A 23,324-nucleotide genomic window follows, 5' to 3' on the forward strand; every position below is an offset into this window, starting at 1 on the left:
TATGATAGAGGGAATTATCTCATCATCAGTCTGAAAGCTCCCCAGCACCACTCTCTCCAGCGACTGACCAACTCCTAGATTTACGAGATTTGACCATCATCCTTGCCCATCTTAGATGGTCATTCAATTTAGCCAATAGCTTACATGTACATGGATCTGTAGTCATAATTGTATTAATGGCCTGCATGTACGCTCTGATGTGATTGAGTTGCAACCTACCCTGCAACATCTCACCACCGTCTCCTTGCTTAGATGCTCTAATTATCACTTTCTATGGTAGCGGTAAAACCTAGAGGTGAAATAGCACAACCTGCCATTAGCCTTATCTCCAACTGTTGCCATGAAGTTGTGTACTCTTTAGTGGTAAAACAAAAATGAATATCCGCAAAATATGCTTAGACTAATCTCGTAATATCATCAGGGAACTGAAAGAAACAAAATGCTTTCCACCAAAGGTTATGTGGCACAGAGCCAAAGGCATTTACAAGATCCAAAAACACTACATAGAGATCTTTCCTCCCTTTTGTCTCCCAGATGCCAAATTATGCTTGTGTACTTTAAGGACCCTGAAAACCCTGGAACTTCTGCTTTCTGTGCTAAGGGGATCAGGGGATCCACTTTTAAATATGCTGGCGACCTCCTTGCCACAACACTAAAGACCTTCCTTTCCACATTGAGAAGACAGATAGGCCTAAACTGTCTAATTCCTACTGTGTCCTTCTCCTTTGTTATGAAAATACATCCTGCTCTATGCCAAGCCCTCAGAATAACTCCCTTTTTCCATACAACTACCATTAACTTCCACAGATACTTCGATACATTGGGCACACTCTTATAAAGCCTATAAGAAACCCCTTGTGGGCTAGGTGCAGAAGAGACCATTGCCCCACATTATCTTGCATGTCACTCCACCTAGGTGGGCGGATATTCTGTCTCTGCAATTGGTTGGATACCTGCTGGCAATAGATTTTCCCTAGCTCTCTCACCATATTCATGTACCCCTTATGTAAATAACTACCATTCTTCCCCTTATTGGATAATGTGTTTGCAAATGCAAATTTATCCCTAAAGAATGCTGCCCATGCTCACGCCTTTTAACTTCTTATAATTCTAGCCTTCTCAACACAGACAATCTACTCCTCAGCTCAACCTTCAAAAACACCAATCCCCTTTCTTTCTTCATCACCTGCTCACTTCTACTGTTTGCTTAGCTGCCTTCTCAAGTAAGTCTCTCTGTCGCTGCCTGTCATTTTGACTTCACTGAATCCTGCATTTATAATTGTTCCCCAGCAGGACTCCAATATCTCCACCCCATAATTATAAATGATTTCACCCACTCTCTCTGGCTTACTCTCAGCTGTCGCCTTTAGTTTTAGTTTACTCAGTATACCAAAGCTATCAAATCACTATTGATACCATTCCAGGCCATCCAATACCATTTCCTCTTCTAGGCTGTCAAGTTCGCCCTTGCTCTCTGCCATCCTGGAATGAAGTGCTCAAATATACCTTCTCTGCAACAAGGGTACTGATATCCTGGAAACTTTGGTGTGAAACCTGCAGCTGGATTTCATCCAACTGACTTGACCCACTTCTCATCAAGTACTGATCAATGCAGGTGCCCTGTGCTCCTCGAGTCAGTCACCTTCTCCTTGATTAGTGGATACTAAATCCTTTCACTGATGTCACCTTCCTCCATTCATATGCATAGACCTGCAGCTTCTTTTCCTTCCCTTCTGAACTGAATGACTCAGTGTCTCTCCCCTTGTGGTTACAGCCGCTCCAAAGTCTAAAGCCATGCTGTCCACCTGTGAGTCATCTTCCACCCTTGCTCTTGCAGACTCTGAGGTATCGTAATATGTAATTCTGCAGCTTGCTTGAGTGCATCCACCTGACTATATCAACCATATACACTTTCACATTGAGTTGCCAACCCATAGCATCCCCATCAAGGTCTATTCCCTCCTGCCAGCTATTTTTCCAAGCTGTCACAAGGTATTTTCTTGTAACAGCTGCCTTATTCACAACAGTCACTAGCTGAGGCTAGATAACACGTTCAATAATACACAATCTGATGTTAAATCCATTGTGCTGAAATTTATGGGGCTGTACACAATAACCGATATCAACAAACCCAGACAGAAAAAAAATCAACCAACTCGGGGTGCCAGCAGATCATAAGGTAGAGCAGGTCGTCTGATAACTGGATGATTGGTGGTTTGATGCTTGGCTCCACCTGGCGAGAATGTCGAGGTGTCCCTGAGCAACACCTAACCCTTAACTGCTCCCGATCCTTTTATTACCATGACTAACATCACTGTTGGTTTGTGTGTGTGAGGCATTAATTGTAAAGAGTTGCTATTGCAGCTAGAAAAGCGCGAAGTAAAATGCAGCCCATTTACCATTTAACTTCAGACACTATTCAAAGAGAGAACATTAGGCAGTGCCATCATTAATTGCATAAACACGGTTCCAAACAGCTTAGTTGACCACCAAACTACAACAACCAATGAGAGTGCCAACACTCATGGCCTGCCACTTATACCATCTAGCTAGTATCTTTTGGTTTCTGCATTGTTAAACATATGAGTGTTTATACTAGTTAGGTCATTATGTGCTGTATCATGTTTAGTTTCCAGTCTGCTGTGTTATTAAATGTGTAATGTCAGTTTATGTCATATTGTGTTGTTGGGCTCCTTATTTGCAAGTTGCCGGTACCAAGCAATTTTCACCAACCCTGTTTTGTAGCAATAGAAGCACTTTGAGTATGTGTATTCTCACACTTGATATTAGCAACTGTAAGCTCATGGAACGGCTGACACTACTGGCTTGAAACATCTCGCTCAACAGGTCAGAAACTGAACATCTATTCTAAAACCTTGGCTACCAAATAGCAAAAACCAATGAGTGCCAATGTAAGATTTCACTGGGGTTATCAAGTGGGCACCCTCGATCCCAGATGTTTCATTGAATTAGGCCCACTTCTCCAAGTTCAAAAGTGAGTTCTAGTGTCAACTTTACAGACATGCTGGCAGAGCACTTTATGCTTATTAAGCTCCTGATCTCACATTTACTATTTTACTATTTTTAAAGCAATATTTGAAATCCAGCTGATGCCTGTTTACCATACTTTATCTGACAAAAAAAGGTACACCCTGAAAATGTTACCAGTGGGGAAAATTAAATTACATTCTGAATTCAGCCCTTTTAAATTTGCTACAGGGGATGGCACGCAACAAGTGTCTAATGTAGTAAACATTTGGTTAAATGAAAAAAGGAAAACTAGTAAAAGCAACTCACACGTGGACCTTTTGCAAATATATTGTTGGTGAAATATCAAGAAGTTGAAGATAATTTATTGTGAGGATTCTGTTCAGTGTTTGAGCTTTGACAATTTCTTTTATGGACAATAAATGTAGTCTAACTTTGTTTTAATTCCAGGTTCAGTTCTCCTACAGCAGACCGACAATGTTGGGCGTAGTGCACTGGATCTGCTCTCGGCCACCCAGAGGGAGGAATTATTAAAGAGTGCACAGGTAGGCGACTCGTCCCTGGAAGAGCGAGTATCAGAAATCAGGGACCTGCCCCTCCTGGAGGCCTGCTCCTCACTGCTGGCCCATATCTTCTCCTATCATTGTGAAAGGGGCCTGTTTGGCCGCACACATCCAGATGACAAGGTGCTCAGCCTGGGCCGCAAGTTAGCCAGGGCCCTAGAGACTAACTCCCTTCAAAGGATGACTTCTGGGTGGACAGACCAGCGAGCAGTGAGGCTCTTGGAGGATGTCGAGGCACTGGTGGGACTTGGGAGAGGGAAATACCTGGGCCTGGTATCGCAAGCAGTCAGAGAATGTGAAGGAGAGAATACACGCTCTCTAATGGAGATCCTGGAGAATCTGAAGGCTCAAGGAGCAGCACTTTTAGCCGATCTCTAACTCAGGGTCAATGGTGAGCAGTTGGCTGTAATGTTACTAAATATTGCAATGATTATTAATGTCAAATCACTATCTGTTTTTAGATTAAGGCAAACTTATACAGTGGTATGAAAAAATGTAGGCACAAAAAATGTAAAATAAATAAATAAATAAAATTTAGGCACCGCTGGACAACACGTTTTGTTGATACATCCACGGTTTTCAAACTATGGTACGCGGCAGAATCTCCAAAATATTTTGAAAAAAAGTTTTTTAACACATAATACATAGTCCCCATGTTACGAACGCGGGATTTACGAATGCCCGTACTTACGAACAGACCTCCGTAAAAGCCTATTATTTTAAAAAATCGAGTTACAGACAATGGTTCGTACTAATGTAGGTTTATCCCATATTTGTACTAATGGGCGTCAGACAGACTACTTTGCACGATACTCAAAACACTGCGTTTTAGGCGGTTTGTCGGCCCGAGGAAGAACAACGCTACGCCGTCGTCACCATTTTAAGTCGGATCGCGTAAACGTGTGCGTTGTGTTTCGACTTAAAATGTCCGTGTGTTTACCCTCATAATCATGGCTTCAAAGCGTAAATCTGATGCAAGTGATGGTGATGCATCGAAGAAAACGATCACGATTGAAACGAAAATGGAAAAGATAGAGCGTTCAGAGAGATGAAACACTCATCGTTTTTTTCCACTTACCCGGTGAGGCGGGGAGGCGAGCCCCGAGCGGGGCTCTCGTTTCTGGCGTCAAACGGCGGGTCTCCGAGGCCGGTCGCGACCCGCTCCCGGGACAGTGGCAGGTGGGGAGTTTGGAATGTCGGAAACGTTTCTGTTGTGGCGGACACTGGGGGCTATGCCTCTCACCTAGCAGGGCGGTGAGCTGGGGGCGTGGTTTACGTTCCCGGGCTCTCTGGAGCAAGGTTGTTCTTGTTTCAGTTTGGTTTTGGAGCTGATGAATAAAGTTCAAACTCGCCTTCGTCGCCTGTGTTTTTCCTCATCCTGCCACACTGTAAAGATTTTTATACCTATACACACATTGTCTCTCTCAATTGTAAATACTGTACTGTAGTTAGATTTATTATTATTGTAAACTACTAATAAGACACGTTAGTCCCTAGTAAACGGGTCTGACCCTTTAGCTGAGCGGTTAGTGATGTCGCCTTGTGGCGCAGTACACCACGTATCGGATTCCGCACCGGGCAAGAAAATAACCGGTTACATTATTATTGCATTATTTGTCTAATTGACGCTAGACGTGAACTGTAGGTAACTACCGATTTACATACAAATCCGGCCTAACACTCAAAAACGGAACTCGTTTGTAATCCGGGGACTACCTGTACTATAGCTACTAGGAAAGACTCGCTGAACTGATGACGGGTAGGCACTGGCGAAGCGCAAGGGATTATGGGACTATCACGTTCATGCTCAGATCATTGTTTTATTAACGGTATGATTATTGTTGTTTGTAAGTCTGACTCGGACTGGGTAGACGACCATTTTACGGACTGACTGACTGTAGGACCATGACTAAGACTAAGACTGGTGTGTTCCAGGTTAACCGCGTTAGGGGAAGCTGTTATTCGGCAACTATTGGGGAGGGGCAGACTGAAGGAGCACTCCTGGGGCCGTGCGGTGGATGGGATGCAGGAGCTGCTGTTCAAACTAAATCCTTGCCTCTTGCTTTCCCGTCAGTTCTGTTCGGTTCTGATGGCGTCTCTAACTTAAGCAGCACTCCCGGGGTCGTGCGGTGTACGGGAGTTGCGATCGAAAGAGATCTCTGCCTCTCGTCCTCCACGCAATATCAAAATACTACTGTAACCGGTTATTTTCTTGCCCGGTGCGGGATTCGATACGGAGTATATTGCACCACAAGGCGACATCACTAACCGCTCGGCTACAGGGTCAGACCCGTTAGCCACGGACTAACGTATCTTATTAGTAGTTTACACTACTACGAATAAAAACACTGTAACGTGCATGGATAAGGAGACACGTTGGCCGCTGGCTGGCGAGTCTGACGATTTAGTCGAGCGGTTAGCGATGTCTCCTGTGGTGCGGGCGATACGGGTTCGCTTTCCCGGCCGCGGCAGTTCCCGTGGTTGCGTTGTACCCCGAATTCGTTACAATACCTTAAACATGAGCTCACTGAAATGGGGATTTTAAATAACTTCTGCCTTTCCGGTAAGAGTTTTGTTTCGATATCCGTCTATTTGCAAATTAAAAGCTAATTAGCAGTTACAAATATCAGGCTAACTGTTACAAGCTAAACGGTAATGGCAAGATAATGTAAACTACTAATAACACACGTTAGTCCCTAACTGACGGATCTGACCCTTTAGCCGAGCGGTTAGTGATGTCGCCTTGTGGTGCAATACACCCCGTATCGAATCCCGCACCGGGCACGAAATTAACCGGTTACAATAGTAAGCGGAGGTAGCTAAAATTATGAATGGTTCGAAAACACTGCAGTCGTGGCTCCAAATGGGAACTATGAGTAAGAGAAGTCCGGATCAGGGAGAGAATATTTCGAGCAGCCCTGTAGAAACCGAAGTGGGTGACAGTGAACCGAGGCGCACAAGTGTCCGTGGCTACTTCAGCAGCGCCAGTGAAGCCTCCGCGGCACCTGCAAACGGCGCAGAACAGTAAGGAAATACGACTCAATTCAGCTGGACCGGAACGGAGGAAGTGCCTAGACCGCAATGTGTGGTACGTATGTGAAGTTCTTAGCAATGAATCCATGAAACCATCGCATCTCAAACGGCATTTTATAACCAAACACGCAGTGCTGAAAGACAATAAAGTTGATTTTTTTTAAATGTAAGGCTTATCATGTAAGTTGTCAATAGCCACCAACATGCTGGCCCACTTTTTAACATTGTGTAGCAAAATATGGGGAGCAGCTCGGGAACCGCCACAACCGGGACGCGAACCCGTATCCTCCCACATCACGGGCGAAAACGTTAACCAGGCGACTAAATGACCTGACCCGTTGACCAAGGGCTACCGAGGCTATTTATCAGTGCACGTTACAATTGTTTATATTTACCCCAATTTTATTCTAACAGGTTGTTGGTCTACAGTTATTCTTAATGTTCCCACTTGCTGTGTGTGTGCGCGTTGTATGGGAGCTGTGTGGAAGAGTTTGAGTGCCAGTTCTAGTACTACCCGTTTGTACAGCGGGGCTGTGGTTAGCAAGTCAACAATAAATAATATTCTCATTAGGAATAACTCTGCCCCCTGCATGAACAGTAGGTAGCTGGATAGCGTAGGCCTACGTTACTGTATTTTAACATCGGTCATAATGGTGGTACTTGGAGAGCCAAATATTTTCTGAGGTGGTACGCAATGTAAAAATTTGAGAACCTCTGCTCTAAGTGGAAAATAAGTTAACACAATCTCTCTATGTTAACATACTTAAACATGACGTTTCTGCAAGTTTTGATGCACATTTTCTCTTATTTCTTGAATTTCACAGATGGGGGGGCAGTAAGTGTGGCATGTGCAAAAGTTTAGCCATACACTTTGCTCTTAGATGTTTGTTTAGACGCACTTATGACCTCTGATGACTAGTAGTTCTGATTTCCTACGTTAAATGCACTTATTGTAAGTCAATTTGGATAAAAGCGTCGGCTAAATGACTGTAATGTAATGTAATGTAATACCCTTGCCTCGTTATACTGTACTGAACAGTTCTCAATGGAATTTAAAAATGTACAGTGGATTTTGCATCAAAATACTCAAAAGTATATTCAATGTTGCTCACTCAGGCAGCATTTGACACTAGTCCCTCCTGGTCATTCAAAGAAAATAAATCACCTCTCTATTTGAGTTGCTACTTTTATGCAGAAATGCACAAGTTTTGTGACTTTTCTTGTCCAGTTTCACATGGAAGTCAAAGGCGAAATGTGAAAGTCACTGAACTTTGCACCTTTGCATTTTTGCATATATTAATGAAGAAGTGAGTAGTTAGATTTTCTTTGAACCCGCAGGGACTAGCGTCAAGTGCTGCCCATGAGTGAGCAACATCGCATATACTCTGAGTGTTGTGATTTAAAGTCCAGTGTACGTCCTAAAATTCTATCAAGAACTATTAACAATGTTGAAAGGACCGTGGTCTTGGTATTGATAAAGATTGTAAAATATTATTCGGAATCGTGAAACACAACCCAAACATGTCTGACTAACTTGCGTTATGCAATATTAAACAAAGTTTTGCCTTTGTGGCTGTTAAAGTACAGTGAAGCAAGAGGTTGCCTAAACTTTTGTACATGCTACACTTATTAAATTAGGAATAGAGTAAGTGTATGTTAATATTTGTGGAAAAACTGCATGTTGGGTTTAAGTTTGTTCCCCACGAAGATTGTGCTAACTTATTTTCACTTAGATTCAACAAAGCATGCAGTTTGTGTAGGGGTGCCCAGAGTTTTGCATACCACTGTCTACTACGTGGACAGTGTGTTTTTATGTTCTTCTTCTTGTTCTTTAAATTATGCTGCACCATTTCCCGGAGACTGTGAAGATGTTGAGTTCGTGCTGAATGTGCTGCTTTTTTGGGGGGGGGGGATTCCCTCTTTTTCTCCCCAATTGTACCCGTCCTATTACCCCACTCTTCTGAGCCATGCCAGTTGGTGCTCCACCCCCTCTGCCGATCCAGGGAGGGCTGCAGACTACCACTTGCCTCCTCCGATACATGTGGAGTCACCAGCCGCTTCTTTTCACCTGACAGTGAGGAGTTTCACCAGGGGGACGTGGCGCGGGGGAGGATCACGCTAGTGCAGCGACCAGGACACACACCCACATCCGGCTTCCCACCCGCAGACACGGCCAGTTGTGTCTGTAGGGACGCCAGACCAAGCCGGAGGTAACACGGGGATTCGAACTGGCGATCCCTGTGTTGGTAGGCAACGGAATATGTTTGCACTGTTGATTTAAATATGATTTAAATACACCAACAAACATTGTGATTCTATTTTATAACAATAATTAATAAATCAACCTGGAAAATATAAGTGGCACGTTGGGAAATTGTAAACAAATAAAACTGACAAGCCACCCGAATATTTCCTTCAGTGTAATATTTACTTCCGTTTTGACAGTGAAGTTATTTCGGCTGCCGTCAGCGACACACTTACATGACACATTGACTGCCTCCATGTGGGGACCACGTGGACAGCCAGAGCAAAACCGGTCTCCACAAAACTTGGCTGCGTTTGGATTGCTTTAGGCGGGGGTCTGTACCCGGGGGGCACAGCCGAGCCACACAGACAAAAGTGAGGAATGAGCCACTTCCTGGGGGCGAACATCAATGGGCACAGCGGCTTGGGTGGGAGATGGAGGGATGGAGTTGAGGAGAAGGGAGTTAGTACTAGAAATGTGAGGACGGGTGATATCTAGAGACGACTAGCCATCTACTCCCTTGGCCTGATCCAGTGTCGCCTTGGAAACGGGTCCATCCCTGAAGAAAAAAATGGCGTCATGCGTGAAATAGTAAACTCAAGAGACACTGAAGATGATAAAAATATTTTTTTCTTTTTCTTCTTCAAAATAAGCAACATATACATCAGGTGCATTTTATTCGAACCAGAGATGTACATACACACCATCCCCCCCTCAATCCCTTATCCCTTTTTCTGAAACGTCATTGGCCAGAAATGGGCACATGAAGATGACGTCACAGGCAGGCAACATTGCAGGCGAAGATCTCGGCGAGAAAAACGAGGCAGGCACACACCTATTTTACAAGATCATCAACAACAGACCATCAACAGGCATACTACAGTATATAAAATACCACCATAAATAAACATCAACTTGTCCGCTATTTACACTATCATTCAAAAAAATACTTCAGTTTAAACTCGGTGCAAATAAAAGTGCTTTTCTCTCCTTTACCGGTACATTCCTTTTATAGAATTTATATTTCCTCTACATCATACAAAATGAAAATACTTTGGTTTGCTTGCAAACATAGCCAAAATAAAACCAATCCAAAAAAAAAAGGAGGGGGGGCATTTGGATGCAATACCACATAATATTCACCACAAATTACTGCTTTTTTTGTTCTTTTTCACTACATACAGTAGTCAGCATGTATTTTCAGGTATTCAAATCGTCCCTTCGGGCAGTGTTAAAAAGACGTCCTTGAAGAGCCGGAGCGTTGTGTGGCGAGGAGGCTGTAATCAGTCGTTGGCGCTGTTCTTTGGGGGGGGGGGTGAGACAGCCTGTTATTGTCTTTGAAGTTGATTCTTCAGAACAACAGAACCAAATCAATGGCCCTCCAGAGCGATGGTTCTGAGCCCACTGATATTCAAGCATGGAGACGCACGCATAAAGAGGCGAAAGAGCAGGACAGTGGCAGAGAAGAGCAAGAGTCATGGGGGGGGGGGGTTCAGACAGACAGATGAGGAAAAAGAACCAGAGAGAGGGGGGGGGAGGGATCAGAAGGATGAGAGGAGACCTCCTCAAATGTAGCCTGCGCTCTGATCTTTCAACAGATGCTCAGAGAGAGGCCCAGGAGACTCTCCCCTCAGACAGGGTCGCAACCTCGTTCACTGACGAATGAGGAAACCGCAGAAAGAGCAAATGGAGAGAAGGATGATAGGAAGGGAGATCTGAAATAGCAAACCACACACACACACACACACACACACACACACACACACACACACACACACACACACACAAACACACACACACAGACGCCTCGATCCCAGACATCTCAGGCCAATGTCCCCTCAGAGCCTTGTCTTGTCACACACAACGGCTGGCTACTCATCTAGCTGTCTACGCTCTCCACCACCAAACACACCCAACACAACCGCTGGCATTTCAGCTGCACACACACACACGCACACACGCAGAAATGCTGTACATAATCATGCATAAGCCGTCGTACACACATAACAGAGATCAGTCTACAGCTTGAGGGTAGAGACAATTCTAACATAATCAAACGGTGAGAAAAACAACATCTCTTTGATTGCATAAACGTGTGTACGCGCTCTCCCTCACTCCCAGTACACGAACACACAACAAGTACACATACACAACAAGCCCGTGTCTTTTCGAAAGAGAGATCAAAGTTGAGCTGTGGGCACAAGAGGTGGGGCAGATGGAAAGGGCGGCCAGCCTGGGGCACTCTGCATCACTCTGTGTGTGTGTGTGTGTGTGTGTGTGTGTGTGTGTGTGTGTGTGTGTGTGTGTGTGTGTGTGTGTGTGTGTGTGTGTGTGTGTGTGTGTGTGTGTGTGTGTGTGTGTGTGTGTGTGTGTCAGAGACTGCATTCACAAGTGGATGTGTTCTTCCTCTGAGCATGTGCATATGTGTGTGAGATCTAGACAGCATCTATATTTATATGAGTATGCTTCCTTTTATCTTTTATCTGCATGTGTGTGTGTGTGTGTGTGTGTGTGTGTGTGTGTGTGTGTGGCGCGCGTGCATGTGTGTGCCAGCACTTGTGTGCATGGGTGCTTCCATGTGCGCCCACTGAGGCTAACACATGGGGAGATGAGAGGAGAGGAGACCAGCCTTTCAAACAAGATTAGGGCTGTGTCTGCCTAAAGGCCTGCCTGTCTTGCGACACTCTGCATAGACCGGGTGACATCTATATTAGCTTGGTGCTGCAGCAGCAGGCATGTAACACCCCCCCCTCCACCCCACCCCACACACACACACACACTCCCCAGCACTTGCAGACTGGTAGCTCAGGGTCTGTTTAACTGGCTGGCTACCAGTTGTGACACTGTCCTCAGGAGAAAAGTGACATTATATTCATCTGGGTGTTGGGTGGTGTTGTGACAATTCGGTGGCCATTCAGCGGCACCGGCATCAGGCAACTGGCTGACCACATTATACCACGCTGCCCTTTCTAATTCTAACACCCAGTGTTTTCGGAAAATTGGGATAAACCTGAAATATTCTGGGGTTTTTTTTGTTGTTGCAACAAACTGATAAACATTTTGGGGCGAGATAATGCCGGCCGCTGCGCCGAAGCGGAGACACCACCCGAAGCTATCGATACCTCTCTCTCCAGTTCTGTGTTAAATGGGGGAATATGTCTGCGGGCTAGCGGCTAATCGACTTGGCCTGCTGGTTTGGAGCGGAGACACTGCAAGCGGCTGCCAGAGAACATACTGGAGTGTCATTACCAGGTCTGGGGAAGGAAAACTGAAGAGATCTGTCAGTATAAAAGAAAAACAAACACAATAGAAACGTATTGAAAAGCCACCGAGGAAGTAGAAATATAGTGGGGGGGGGGGGTCTACCGTGTTATATTGAATGATGATGCTGTAGCATGTTAGTGTAAGGCTCGTATTCTCAACAAAATGCGAAGGCGCTCGATATGTCAGTCCGGAGCGGTCGGTAGAAATATCACGAGTCATTGTTTTACTCGTTGTGTAACACTTGTGGCGAGTCATTGTTTTACTCGTTGTGTAACACTTGTGGCGAGCAAACGAACGGGGGAATCCTCCATGCTGTCAGAATGATGGAAAGAAGAAACGAGATGCTCACATGGCTGAGAAAACGGTCAAGCCTTCCATCCATCCTTCGCACTCACCATTAAAATCAATCAAAAGCACGATGAAGACGAGTTCAAGATATTTCTCATATGCAGTTTTGGTTTTTCTTTTCTTTTTTTTTCTTACAAAAGAATTATACCTCAGGAATCTGTCTCTCGCAGAGTGTATATATAATCTAACACAGAAAAACAGAGTAGAGAGAAAGAAAAAAAGCAGAGGAGGGAGACCCGCCTCCCTCTGCTCCTCAGTGTCCGGTGATAGACGGAGAGAAGAAAAGAGGAGAAGAGAGAAGTCGGTGGGCGGACACAGTCATCTACCCGGGGGTGTTTTTCTTCCTTTTATTTGGACTGGGATTGGGATCCAGTTTCAGCTCTCGGTACTGCACCTGTTAAAACACACACACACACACACACACACACACACACACACACACACACACACACACACACACACACACACACACACACTCGTCAGGTGGAGAGAGCAAAGGATGCTGGAATAGCGCAGGAGCCCTCCAGAGGTTCTCTGTGTCCAGCTGTGTGGAACAGTGGCCTCGGGGAAGGGATTACACACTGATTACAACACACACACACACACACACACACACACACACACACACACACACACACACACACACACACACACACACACACACACACTACAAATGCGTGTAAAGTTACACACCAATACTACACACAAAATGCAATTGTGTTTAAAGGTCCAAATAAAGGCATGTATGAGCGCAAATACACACACACACACACACAAACACAACACAAAATGTACATACACACGGACACACATCCACAGCTGTGGAACAGTGGCCTAAGGGAAGGGATCACACAAACAAACAGAGAACAGGGCAAGGGCTCATGGGAAAGCTTGGAGAGACTACAGAGTCATCTCAGCATGGAGTGATGGTGAGGAGAGAGAGAGAGAGAGGGCAGAAAGAGATGGGGAGAAAACAGAAGGTAGAAAACAGCTTAACCCTTTCAAAGCCAAAATCTGTACTTGGGTTGCTGCTCGACCCGGCGTCAAAGCAGTCGGGCTCACCTCTCGACTACGTCTGCCAGCCTGGCTGCCGTACGGACCTGAGAGGTTGTGAGCTTCAACCGACTAATTATGGGCAGATCCCGTCAGGACCAACTGAGACCACTCCCGTCCAAAATAACCCATCTTCACTGTTTTCCTTATTAGGACAAAGCACCTATTAAATAAAGAGGAAGCAGATGGACTTGATAGGGCTAACTCAACCCACCGAGAAGTCTGCATCCGAGCTTGGGTGGTCTCATAAAGGAAGTAGGACCATCTAAAGCCTCTTCCAGCTGAAGAGGTTAACAAGGGGGCATGTTTTAAGATAATGTTCTTTATGATACATGACAAATCAAGAGGGCACGCTACCTCTCCTCGCTCCCTCCCTCACGGAAAGTAGTCCCCCCTTACTACAGGTGGCTATTACACGACCTCCCCTCCCAACATCCTCCATAATTAATGGACACCAGATAAGGTATAAGGTAAGAGACTTTGTGAGCCCATGCTCCTCCTTCCAGACAGAGGGGAACATTAAGACCTGCCAGATATGAAAAGCTGAACAGCAACATGGACTTAGAAGCTCAGCTGGAAGGATGGTGGTGGAAAAGGGCGAAGGGGAACAGAAACAAGGTATCAAAGTGAGAGGCCGATGTGGCTTTTCTGACTATTAATTAGATCCGTGAATATATTAGCCAGCGGCAGGCAGTCCAACCAGGGCAGGAGAGTAAGCAGTGATTGATGATTAAAAATGATTATTGATGGGGCGGCCGGGTGGCGTGGTGGTCTATTCCGTTGCCTACCAACATGGGGATCGCCGGTTCGAATCCTTGTGTTACATCCGGCTTGGTCGGGCATCCCTACGGACACAATTAGCCGTGTCTGCGGGTGGGAAGCCAGATGTGGGTATGTGTCCTGGTTGCTGCACTAGTGCATCTTCTGGTCGGTTGGGGATCCTGTTTGGAGGGGGGGGGGGACTGGGGGAATAGCGTAACCCTCCCATGCGCTACGTCCCCTTGGCAAAACTCCTCACTGTCAGGTGAAAAGAAGTGGCTGGCGACTCCACATGCACCGGAGGAGGCATGTGGTAGTCTGCAGCCCTCCCCGGATCGGCAGAGGGGGTGGAGCAGCAAACGGGACGGCTCAGAAGAGTGGGGTAATTGGCTGGATACAATTCAGAGAAGAAGACAGGAAGAAAAAAAAAGGGGGGGAATAATAAATACATAAATAAAGATTATTGATTACTTTTACCATCTTCTTTTTATCTATGCAAGTTAATGTACACTGCATTTTAACGTATGTAATGCTCTATATAAATCAAATTTGATTTGATTTTATTAAATAACACATGCTGTTTGATGGACACCATCTCAATCAACTCACAGCAACATGTTTACAGATTTTATCTTATTTATTCATTTATTTTTCTAGCTTACTAGGCCCACATGTCCAAAGTATGTAGTACTATTTCCATGTACATTATTCCCCCCCACCCCCACCCCCAAGTCAGCAGCATTTTATTTGGAGGTGAGTTTTTTTGCACACAAAGATGACGAGCCAACCCTCAAACAAACCTCCGGTGGAGCCGCCCTTCGGTGATGATGGACGTCCGAACATGACTACATCACAGTGGCTGAGGCTCAAAAACCCATACACTGTCTTTCTAGCGGTCCCTCACTTTGAAATGTACAGACACACCAACATAAAACAACACACAAGCACGCTGTCGCTAGCCTAGACAGATGCGAGACGCTGACAAGCACTAGCCACTCAATCAGAATAATAAAAACACAAGACTTAACATCCAGCTGACGCACCAAAGAGCCGGTAGTGTCTGCGGGATCCCTCCTAAGATGGTGCACTGAAGGCTACTCTGTTTCTCTGACTGGCTGACTGACTGACACCCTCTCTGATTCTCCAGGCAGACAACAAACTGGCATCAGTACAGTCCTTCTGTTCTGTCTCCGGGTGGTCTGCCTGCTGTGGAGGGGAAAAGCAGCATCTCTCAGCAATGGCAGAGAACAAGCTTTTATCATGCGTCTTCTACTGGGGAGTGCCAGTGTCCCCTGCCCACTGACAACCTGATCACTGATGCAGAGATGTGTACGCAGGCGCCCTGGTAGCCGAACGGTTACGGCACATGCCACATGACCGCAACGTCCCTGGTTCGATTCTAGCCAGTGACCTTTGTTGCATGTTGCACCAATATCTCTCCCGCCCTTGTTTGCTGTCTGAAACTTCAATATCCTGTAGCCATCCATCCATCCATCCATTAACCGAACCGCTGGTCCTGCTCTCAGGGTTGCAGGGATGCTGGAGCCTATCCCAGCAGTCAATAAAGGCAAAAAAAAAAAAAAACATTTTAAGGATTCAAGGACCTTTACTGTCATCTCACCATAATTACATTTATATTTTTCAGTATCAAACATGGCCTGTGAAGAAATGAAATTGTGTTTCACGGCCTTGGTGAAATGGTAGCATACATGCACCGGTATTAAAAGTTTAGTAGAATTATAATTTAAGGTTAAAAAAGAAAAGCAGGGCATCCAGGTAGCAGTCTATTCCATTGCCTACCAACAAGGGGGCCGCGGGTTCAAATTCCCGCGTTACCGCCGGCTTGGTCGGGCATCCCTACAGACACAATTGGCCGTGTCGGCGGGGGGGAAGCCGAATGTGGGTATGTGTCCTGGTTGCTGCACTAGCGCCTCCCCTGGTCGGTCGGGGCGCCTGCTTGGGGGGGAGGGGGAACTGGGGGGGAATAGCATAATCCTCCCACACGCTGTCCCCCTGGCAAAACTCCTCACTGTCAGGAGAAAAGAAGCGGCTGGCGATTCCACCTGTATCGGAGGAGGTATGTGGTAGTCTGCAGCCCTCCCCGGATCGGCAGAGGGGGTGGAGCAGTGACCGGGACACCTTAAAGAGTGGGGTAATCAGCCAGATACAATTGGGGAGAAAAAAGGGGAAAAAATAATAACAATAAAAAAAATAAAAGTAGAAAAAAAGATAATAAATGGAGAATATAAAAAAATCTAGTGTGCCAGGTTGAATTGGTACAGGCATAAAAGAAAAACTGTAAAAATGTTCATGTACATGGGTTGTACAAAAGATATATAAATAGATCTGGCTGATGTTCTACAATAGAGATACAGAATAGAGTCTATTCTCCTGCACCACTGTGGAGTCACATCCTCCTGCAGGTGAACCATCCAGTAATTAAATATGTATCTTTGTTGAGGTAGTCCAATTCGATATTATGTGTGCGAGTATGTATAGGGGGGATTAGGGGCATGGGGTAGTTGTGTGTAGGGGCAGGGAGTCTCTCCACAAGTGTCTGTCAGGTGCTAGGGTGTGGCAGGGTGTTGTGGAGTCTCGCAGCCTTTGGGAAACAGCTGTTTCTCATGCGGGAGTTTCCGGCTCTCAGGCTGCGGAACCTCTTGTTGGAGGGGAAGGAGGTGAAGAGGTTGTGGGAGGGGTGTGAACTATCCAGTATAATGCTGCTGGCTTTGCGGATGCAGCTCTTATGAAAAGTCCTGGATGGCAGGCAGAGGGGCTCCAATGATGCGCTCAGCAGTTTTTAAGGCCCTGTCCATTGTTGTGTGATCTGCAGAAGTTCATGACCCGAACCATGTGGAGATGCAGCTTGTAGTAAACACGCTCTCAATAGTGCTTCGGTAAAAGGTGGCGAGGATGGGGTGGGGGAGGCCTGCTCGCGTCAGGCATCCCAGGAAGTGGAGGTGCTGTTGTGCTGCCTTCTTGGCCATGGATGTGACATGGTAGCCCCAGGTGAGATTATCACTGAGATTTACACTGAGAAATTTGGTGCCGGCCACTCTCTCCACTATGGAGTTGTTGATGTGTAGAGGGGGAGGAACGTGTCTGGATCGCCTGAAGTCCACCACCATTTCTTTGGTTTTGGCAACATTGAGAGTCAAGTTATTCGAGCTGCACCAGCTCACCAGCTGTTCCGCCTCAGCTCTGGAGGCGAATTCCTCATTCTGACTGATAAGACTCACCACCGTGGCGGCACGGTGGTGCAGCTGTTAGCGCTGTCGCCTCACAGCGAGAAGGTCCTGGGTTCGAACCCCGGGGTTTTCCAACCTTGGGGGTCATCCCACATTGTCCTCTGTGTGGAGTTTGCATGTTCTCCCCGTGTCTGTGTGGGTTTTCCTCCGGTTTCCCCCACCATCAAAAAGACACGCATCTTAGGGTCAGTACTCCCGTCTGTGCTCCTGACCGAGGCATGGCAAAATGAACCGGGGGTGGTTTCCGGCTGCCCACTGCTCCTAGCTACACAGCTAGGATGGGTTACACCAGGGATAGGCAACATGGTCCAGAAAGGTGCGGTGGGGGTGCAGGTCTTTGTTCCAACCAAGGAGTTACACACCTGAGTCTACAAATCAAGGTCCTTAGCAAAGACTATTGGTTGATCTATAGAATCAGGTGTGTAACTGCTTGGTTGGAACGAAGACAGGCACCCACACCGGACCTTTCTGGACCATGTTGCCTATGCCTGGGTTAAACGCAGAGCGTAATTTCCCTACGGGGATCATTAAAGTATATCAAAATCAAATCACAGTTGTGTCATCGGCAAACTTAATTAAGGTATCTGAGCTGTACCTTTAACAAGCTTGAAAGAGATATGTGCACACGCATAGCTAAACAACAATGTATACCCAAATGGGCGTGGATGCTCAAATATATGTGGGCGGGCCCATAAACGCACACACACTCGCGTCCAGGCAGACAAACACGCACACACTTGCATCCAGGCAGACAAACATGCACACACTTGCATCTAGGCAGATACAAGCCCACTTGTATGTGCACATACCATACACACTATAGCATGTCCATTCACTCCCCCTTTATATCATTAAAATCCCATAACCTCCCCCCCCCCACACACACACACACACACACACACAGAGTGGGACATTTCCAGCTCCTTGATCACAGCAGTATTGACCGGTGTTCCATAAAGGTGCTTAGAGACTGGTTTAGGCTAACATGTGTTCTTCTCCCTGGCTAACTGGGCAGCCAGACTTCGTTGATTTAGGCCCGGATACTCCTTACTATCCACGGCCCCAGCCCCACAAGGCGAATTAACATCTGACTAAACACGACATCTATTAACAGCTGTATAAATAGGATTGGGAGGGATGGATAAAGAGAGCGAGAGAGAGAGAGAGCGAGAGAGAGAGAGAGAAATGGTTCAAGTGATGAGAACATAATTCATGGAGATGGGGAAAGGGGTTACAGGAGAGGGAGGAAGAGAGATGAAGCAAGACAGGAGACCAGGGAGAAACCCAGAAATGAACGGTGAGAGACAGTGGGAGAGGACAGGGCAAACCAACATAGGAAATAGGGAGGGAAAACAAAGAGCAAGAAGAGGGGGGGTGGGGGGGTGTCTTTGGACAGAAAGGCTGATGACAGGAGCTGTTCTCGTGTGGGCGGGGATCCTTTTATGGCCCGGCCAATGAAAGCAGACGACGGAGCGAGATCCCAGGGGAGAAAGAAGGGTTTATACACTTCCATCTGCAATCGTGTATGTGCACGCACAAGCGCATGCCCGTGTGTATTGGAGGTTTTCATTGTGCGCGCCTTGGGGATCACGGCAGTCCTGGCAGCGTGCCTGCATAGATTGCCATCGCCGACAATAGTGGGCCAATGGACAGGCAAGCGGATGGATGGATGAACCATTTAATTTACTCGTGAATGACAGAGTGAATAACTGCGCAGCTGCACGGGGCAAATGTTTTCTGGTGTGGTAACAAGAATACATTCAGCTCACGACAGATCGTGGCCACAACATTAGCGAGCGATCGGCTTGCTCTTGCCACCATGTTATTTCTCCACGCCTAGCGCCCTTCCTTTCGCTCACCGCTTGCTAGTTAACCAAGTTTTGCAACGAGCCAAGTTGGCTTGCAAAGTGGGACAGGTATCGTACCGGTTCGCCGGTTGCTGCTGGTCCCATTATATGGCCAAACGCCTACAACAGCATAAAAAAAGACACCAATTTAAACCCACATTTTGACGTTTCCTTCCCCAGCAAAAATCTCAGGTTCTAAGTACAACTGAACAAAGGGAAGTTTGCATGTCAGGAGAAGGAAGTTTTTCTTTTTACTTTTTTTGTTTCTCTAGGGTAGAACAGAGGACAGGGATGAGGAACAACAATAGCTCACTGGAGCGAGACTTCCTCTCTGAACCGAGGCCCCATTTCTTTTTCTTTTTTGGACCCCCCCCCCTTTTCTCCCCAATTGTACTTGGCCAATTACCCCACTCTCCTGAGCCGTCCCGGTCTCTGCTCCACCCCCTCTGCCGATCCGGGGAGGGCTGCAGACTACCACGTGCCTCCTCCGATACATGTGGAGTCACCAGCCGCTTCTTTTCACCTGACAGTGAGGAGTTTCGCCAGGGGGACGTAGCGCGTGGGAGGATCACACCATTTCCCCCAGTTCCCCCTCCCCACTGAACAGGCGCCCCAACTGACCAGAGGAGGCGCTAGTGCAGCGACCAGGACACATACCCACATCCGGCTTCCCACCTGCAGACACGGCCAGTTGTGTCTGTAGGGATGCCCGCCCAAGCTGGAGGTAACATGGGGATTTGAACCAGCGATCCCGTGTTGGTAGGCAATGGAATAGACCACTAAGCTACCTGGAAGCCCGCAAACCAAGGCCCCATGTGTCACAAGTTCAATTCCACCTTCTGGGTGACAGGCCTGCCTGTATCTACACCCTCGGCTCCCAGCTCACCTAATAATGCTCGGGTATGCACACGTACACGCGTGGTTAAAGTCAAAAAACACGAGGATGGGAAAGAAGGCGAGGGGAAAGTGGGATGTTAACGAAATAAAAGAAAAAGAGAATAGAGAGAGAGGGAGAGAGAGGGGAAGAGAGCGGAAAGTGTGTTGTGGTTAAGGCGGCGAGCTTATGAGCAATTTGGCACAGAGAGTAGGGAGCTCAAAGACAACATCGACAGGAGAGGCGGCGGGTAAAGACCTGGTGCTGCTCAAAGGCTGCTCCACCCTCGCTCCTCTCCCTTTCTCTCCTCCCCTCTCTCCCACCAAATGTTGACAGTACAACTGCAAAACAGGCTTTGAAGTGTGCGCCACTGAAGGGGGGGGGGGGGGGCGTGTACCAGCAGGTGCTTCGTTTAACAGCGGCGTACGCACAGCGTCCCGAGACCAATCTCCCTCTTTCTCCCTGCTCTTTGTTTCTCTCCGTCTCTCTCTCTCCGCCTCTTTTATTGAACCCTTGACAATGTTTTGATGATGCCTGGGTGGGCAGACAGACAGGCGAGACCAAGGTGGCTGACAGTGAGCAAAAAGGTACGTAGACAAATAAATAAATCAAGTCGAGAACGGGAAGGGAGCAGCGTTTTAATGATGCTATGCTATTCTGTTTTTAGCTGTTTTCCACAAAGCAGGGAAGTCTGCCGGTTTCATCTCCCATGATGCCTAACCTAGCATAAGGGTTATTAAATGTGCCCAGAAAAAAACAATTGTGTACAGTTCAGACACCCACAGATCGGAGGATTCAGCACTCATGTCTGTTGCTGGGAGAGAAAAAGCATGTCAAGGTGACATACGCCGACGAGAAGTAGAAAAAAAAAGTGCACACATAGTTAGGAAAGTTTTTTTTCCCTGTTAGTTGCTTTGGCATCGAGCCTGCTGAATGGTGACTAATTGGCCACTTGCAGAGAAATGTTTAAATTTATCACAAAAGCGAGCGAGGGAGAGAGGGAAGGACAAAGGGAGGGAGGGAGGAACCTCTGGCTCCCTGCATTGAGGACGGATGTGAGTGATAGTGCCTGGCATAGTTTCAACCTCTAACAGTCCTGCCTTTGACCCTTTGACTCCCGAGTGTCCCGCTTGGGTCATCTTCAACATAAATGTTGCCTTAAAAGATATTACCTCAACTTCCCGATGTCCATTAGGGGCTATATTAGAATTCACATCTTTTCTTTGCAACAGGGGGTTTGATCCTGCTCCTTTACACCAATCATAAAGGACCACTCGGCATGCTAATTGCCTTGGCCCTACTTATGCAGTCCCTAGCTCACATGGTTAATAGCGTCGTAAAACATGCTACTGCACTGACACCTCCCAAATGCCAGGTAGGGAATAGCGGCACTTGGTTTGGCCTCGTTTAAGAGGACATGAAGGATTCCCCTAGACTGTAAAGTTAGCTTGGTTTGGTATAAGATCCAGATATAAACACAACCAAGAGGGAAAGAGAATCTCTCTCTCTCTCTCGCTCTCTCACTCAAACACACACACACACACACACACACACACACACACACACACACACACACACACTAGTCTTAACATTACAGTGTCGGAGGATGATGGATTAGGTAAACTAAGCTAGTCAGAAAGTATGTGTAAGTCTACCCTTTTTTTTCCTCCATGCCTGTTGCAGCAATCATACATACCCCATGAGAAATTTCATCCTTAAAGAAGGTATGACAATGTAGTTAGTGGCCCAGTGTTAGTAGGTTGGAGATGTGTTTAAAATGCCCCCCACAGATCCCACCAGAGAGTACTTTTTACCACTGATGATGTATGAGGCGGGGCAGGATGGTGGCACAGTGGTTAGCACGGTCGTCTCACAGCGAGAAGGTCCTGGGTTTGAGCCTGGGGGCTGTCCAACCTTGGGGGTCGTCCCGGGTCGTCCTCTGTGTGGAGTTTGCATGTTCTCCCCATGTCTGTGTGGGTTTCCTCTGGGTGCTCCGGTTTCCTCCCACAGTCCAAAGACCTGTAGGTCAGGTGAATCGGCCGTACTAAATTGTCCCTAGGTAGGAATATGTGTGTGTGTGTGTGTGTGTGTGTGTGTGTGTGTGTGTGTGTGTGGGCCCTGTGATGGCCTGGCAGCCTGTCCAGAGTGTCTCCCTGCCTGCCTGTCATCCAATGACTGCTGGGATAGGCGCCAGCATCCCCGCAACCCTGAGCAGGATAAGCGGTTTGGATAATGATGGATGGATGGACATGAGGGATGGACTAAGCTAGTAAGAATGTGTAAGTGTACCTTTTTTTCTCCATGCCTGTTGCAGCAATCATACCCCATGAGGGATTTCATCGTTAAAGAAGGTATGACAATGTAGTTAGTGGCCCAGTGTTAGTAAGTTGGAGAAGTGTGTTTACAATGCCCCCCATAGAGCCTGCCATCAAGTACTTTTTACCGCTGATGAGGGCCATCCAGAGACAACCTGTCCTTAACCTCGCCTTGAGGTTGCCTGGAAAATGAGCCAGTCCACTACTAAGCGCAAAGCCTCCAAAAAACACAGGTCCACATGCAGAACAATGGATCTTCAGTATGGGGAAACATGGAGGATAAGCAAAACATGGGAGTCCAAAAGAATGATGTAATGTAGTCCACTGTAGCTGCCCTTCTGTATATAAAGTCATTAGAAACTCATTGGTCCTCGAATGATGCGGAACACTGAAATAGCCCCACACCCTTCACGTGCACTACCACTGGGAGACGGTGTGCATGTGTGAGAGAGTGTGTGTGTGTGTGTGTGCGTGTGTGTATATGTACGTGCAAGGTCACACTGGGACTCTGAAATAGCACTTCATTAGTCATCTATGGTACCAACCATAGTGGGCACCTGAACCACGGCCAGTGGGTGTCGCAGACATTAGCCTGTAAGGTGATGCTCCAGTTGGACCCCAGCAACTTTCAGTAGTATCCAACAGCCTCGGGGGCTTCATCTCTACAGGCCACCATGACCAAGAAAGGAAGGGGCAGGCAATGAGGTGAATCCACCACCGGAGGCAGAAGCGGGATGCACCGCAGAGCAGAACGTTCTGGTCCCTCTTGAACCAACGTCCTCAACAG

General features: G+C 46.9%; 2 protein-coding genes across 2 annotated transcripts in view; one reads left to right on the forward strand and one right to left on the reverse strand.

The window, feature by feature from the left end:
• The window catches only part of slf1 (SMC5-SMC6 complex localization factor 1), a 79,449-nt gene extending 75,366 nt beyond the window's left edge, over positions 1 to 4,083 (forward strand). Inside the window, exon 18 of the mRNA XM_056290018.1 lies at positions 3,439 to 4,083. Within this exon, the coding sequence (XP_056145993.1) occupies positions 3,439 to 3,929 (491 nt within the window). The 3' untranslated portion in view covers positions 3,930 to 4,083. The remainder of the gene's footprint in view (positions 1 to 3,438) is intronic.
• Positions 4,084 to 12,380: 8,297 nt separating this feature from the next.
• The window catches only part of mctp1a (multiple C2 domains, transmembrane 1a), a 272,017-nt gene continuing 261,073 nt past the window's right edge, over positions 12,381 to 23,324 (reverse strand). Inside the window, exon 22 of the mRNA XM_056296158.1 lies at positions 12,381 to 12,835. Coding sequence (XP_056152133.1) covers positions 12,764 to 12,835 — 72 coding nt within the window. The 3' untranslated portion in view covers positions 12,381 to 12,763. The remainder of the gene's footprint in view (positions 12,836 to 23,324) is intronic.

This window comes from Lampris incognitus, chromosome 1, assembly GCF_029633865.1.
Source record: "Lampris incognitus isolate fLamInc1 chromosome 1, fLamInc1.hap2, whole genome shotgun sequence".
NCBI lineage: Eukaryota > Metazoa > Chordata > Actinopteri > Lampriformes > Lampridae > Lampris > Lampris incognitus.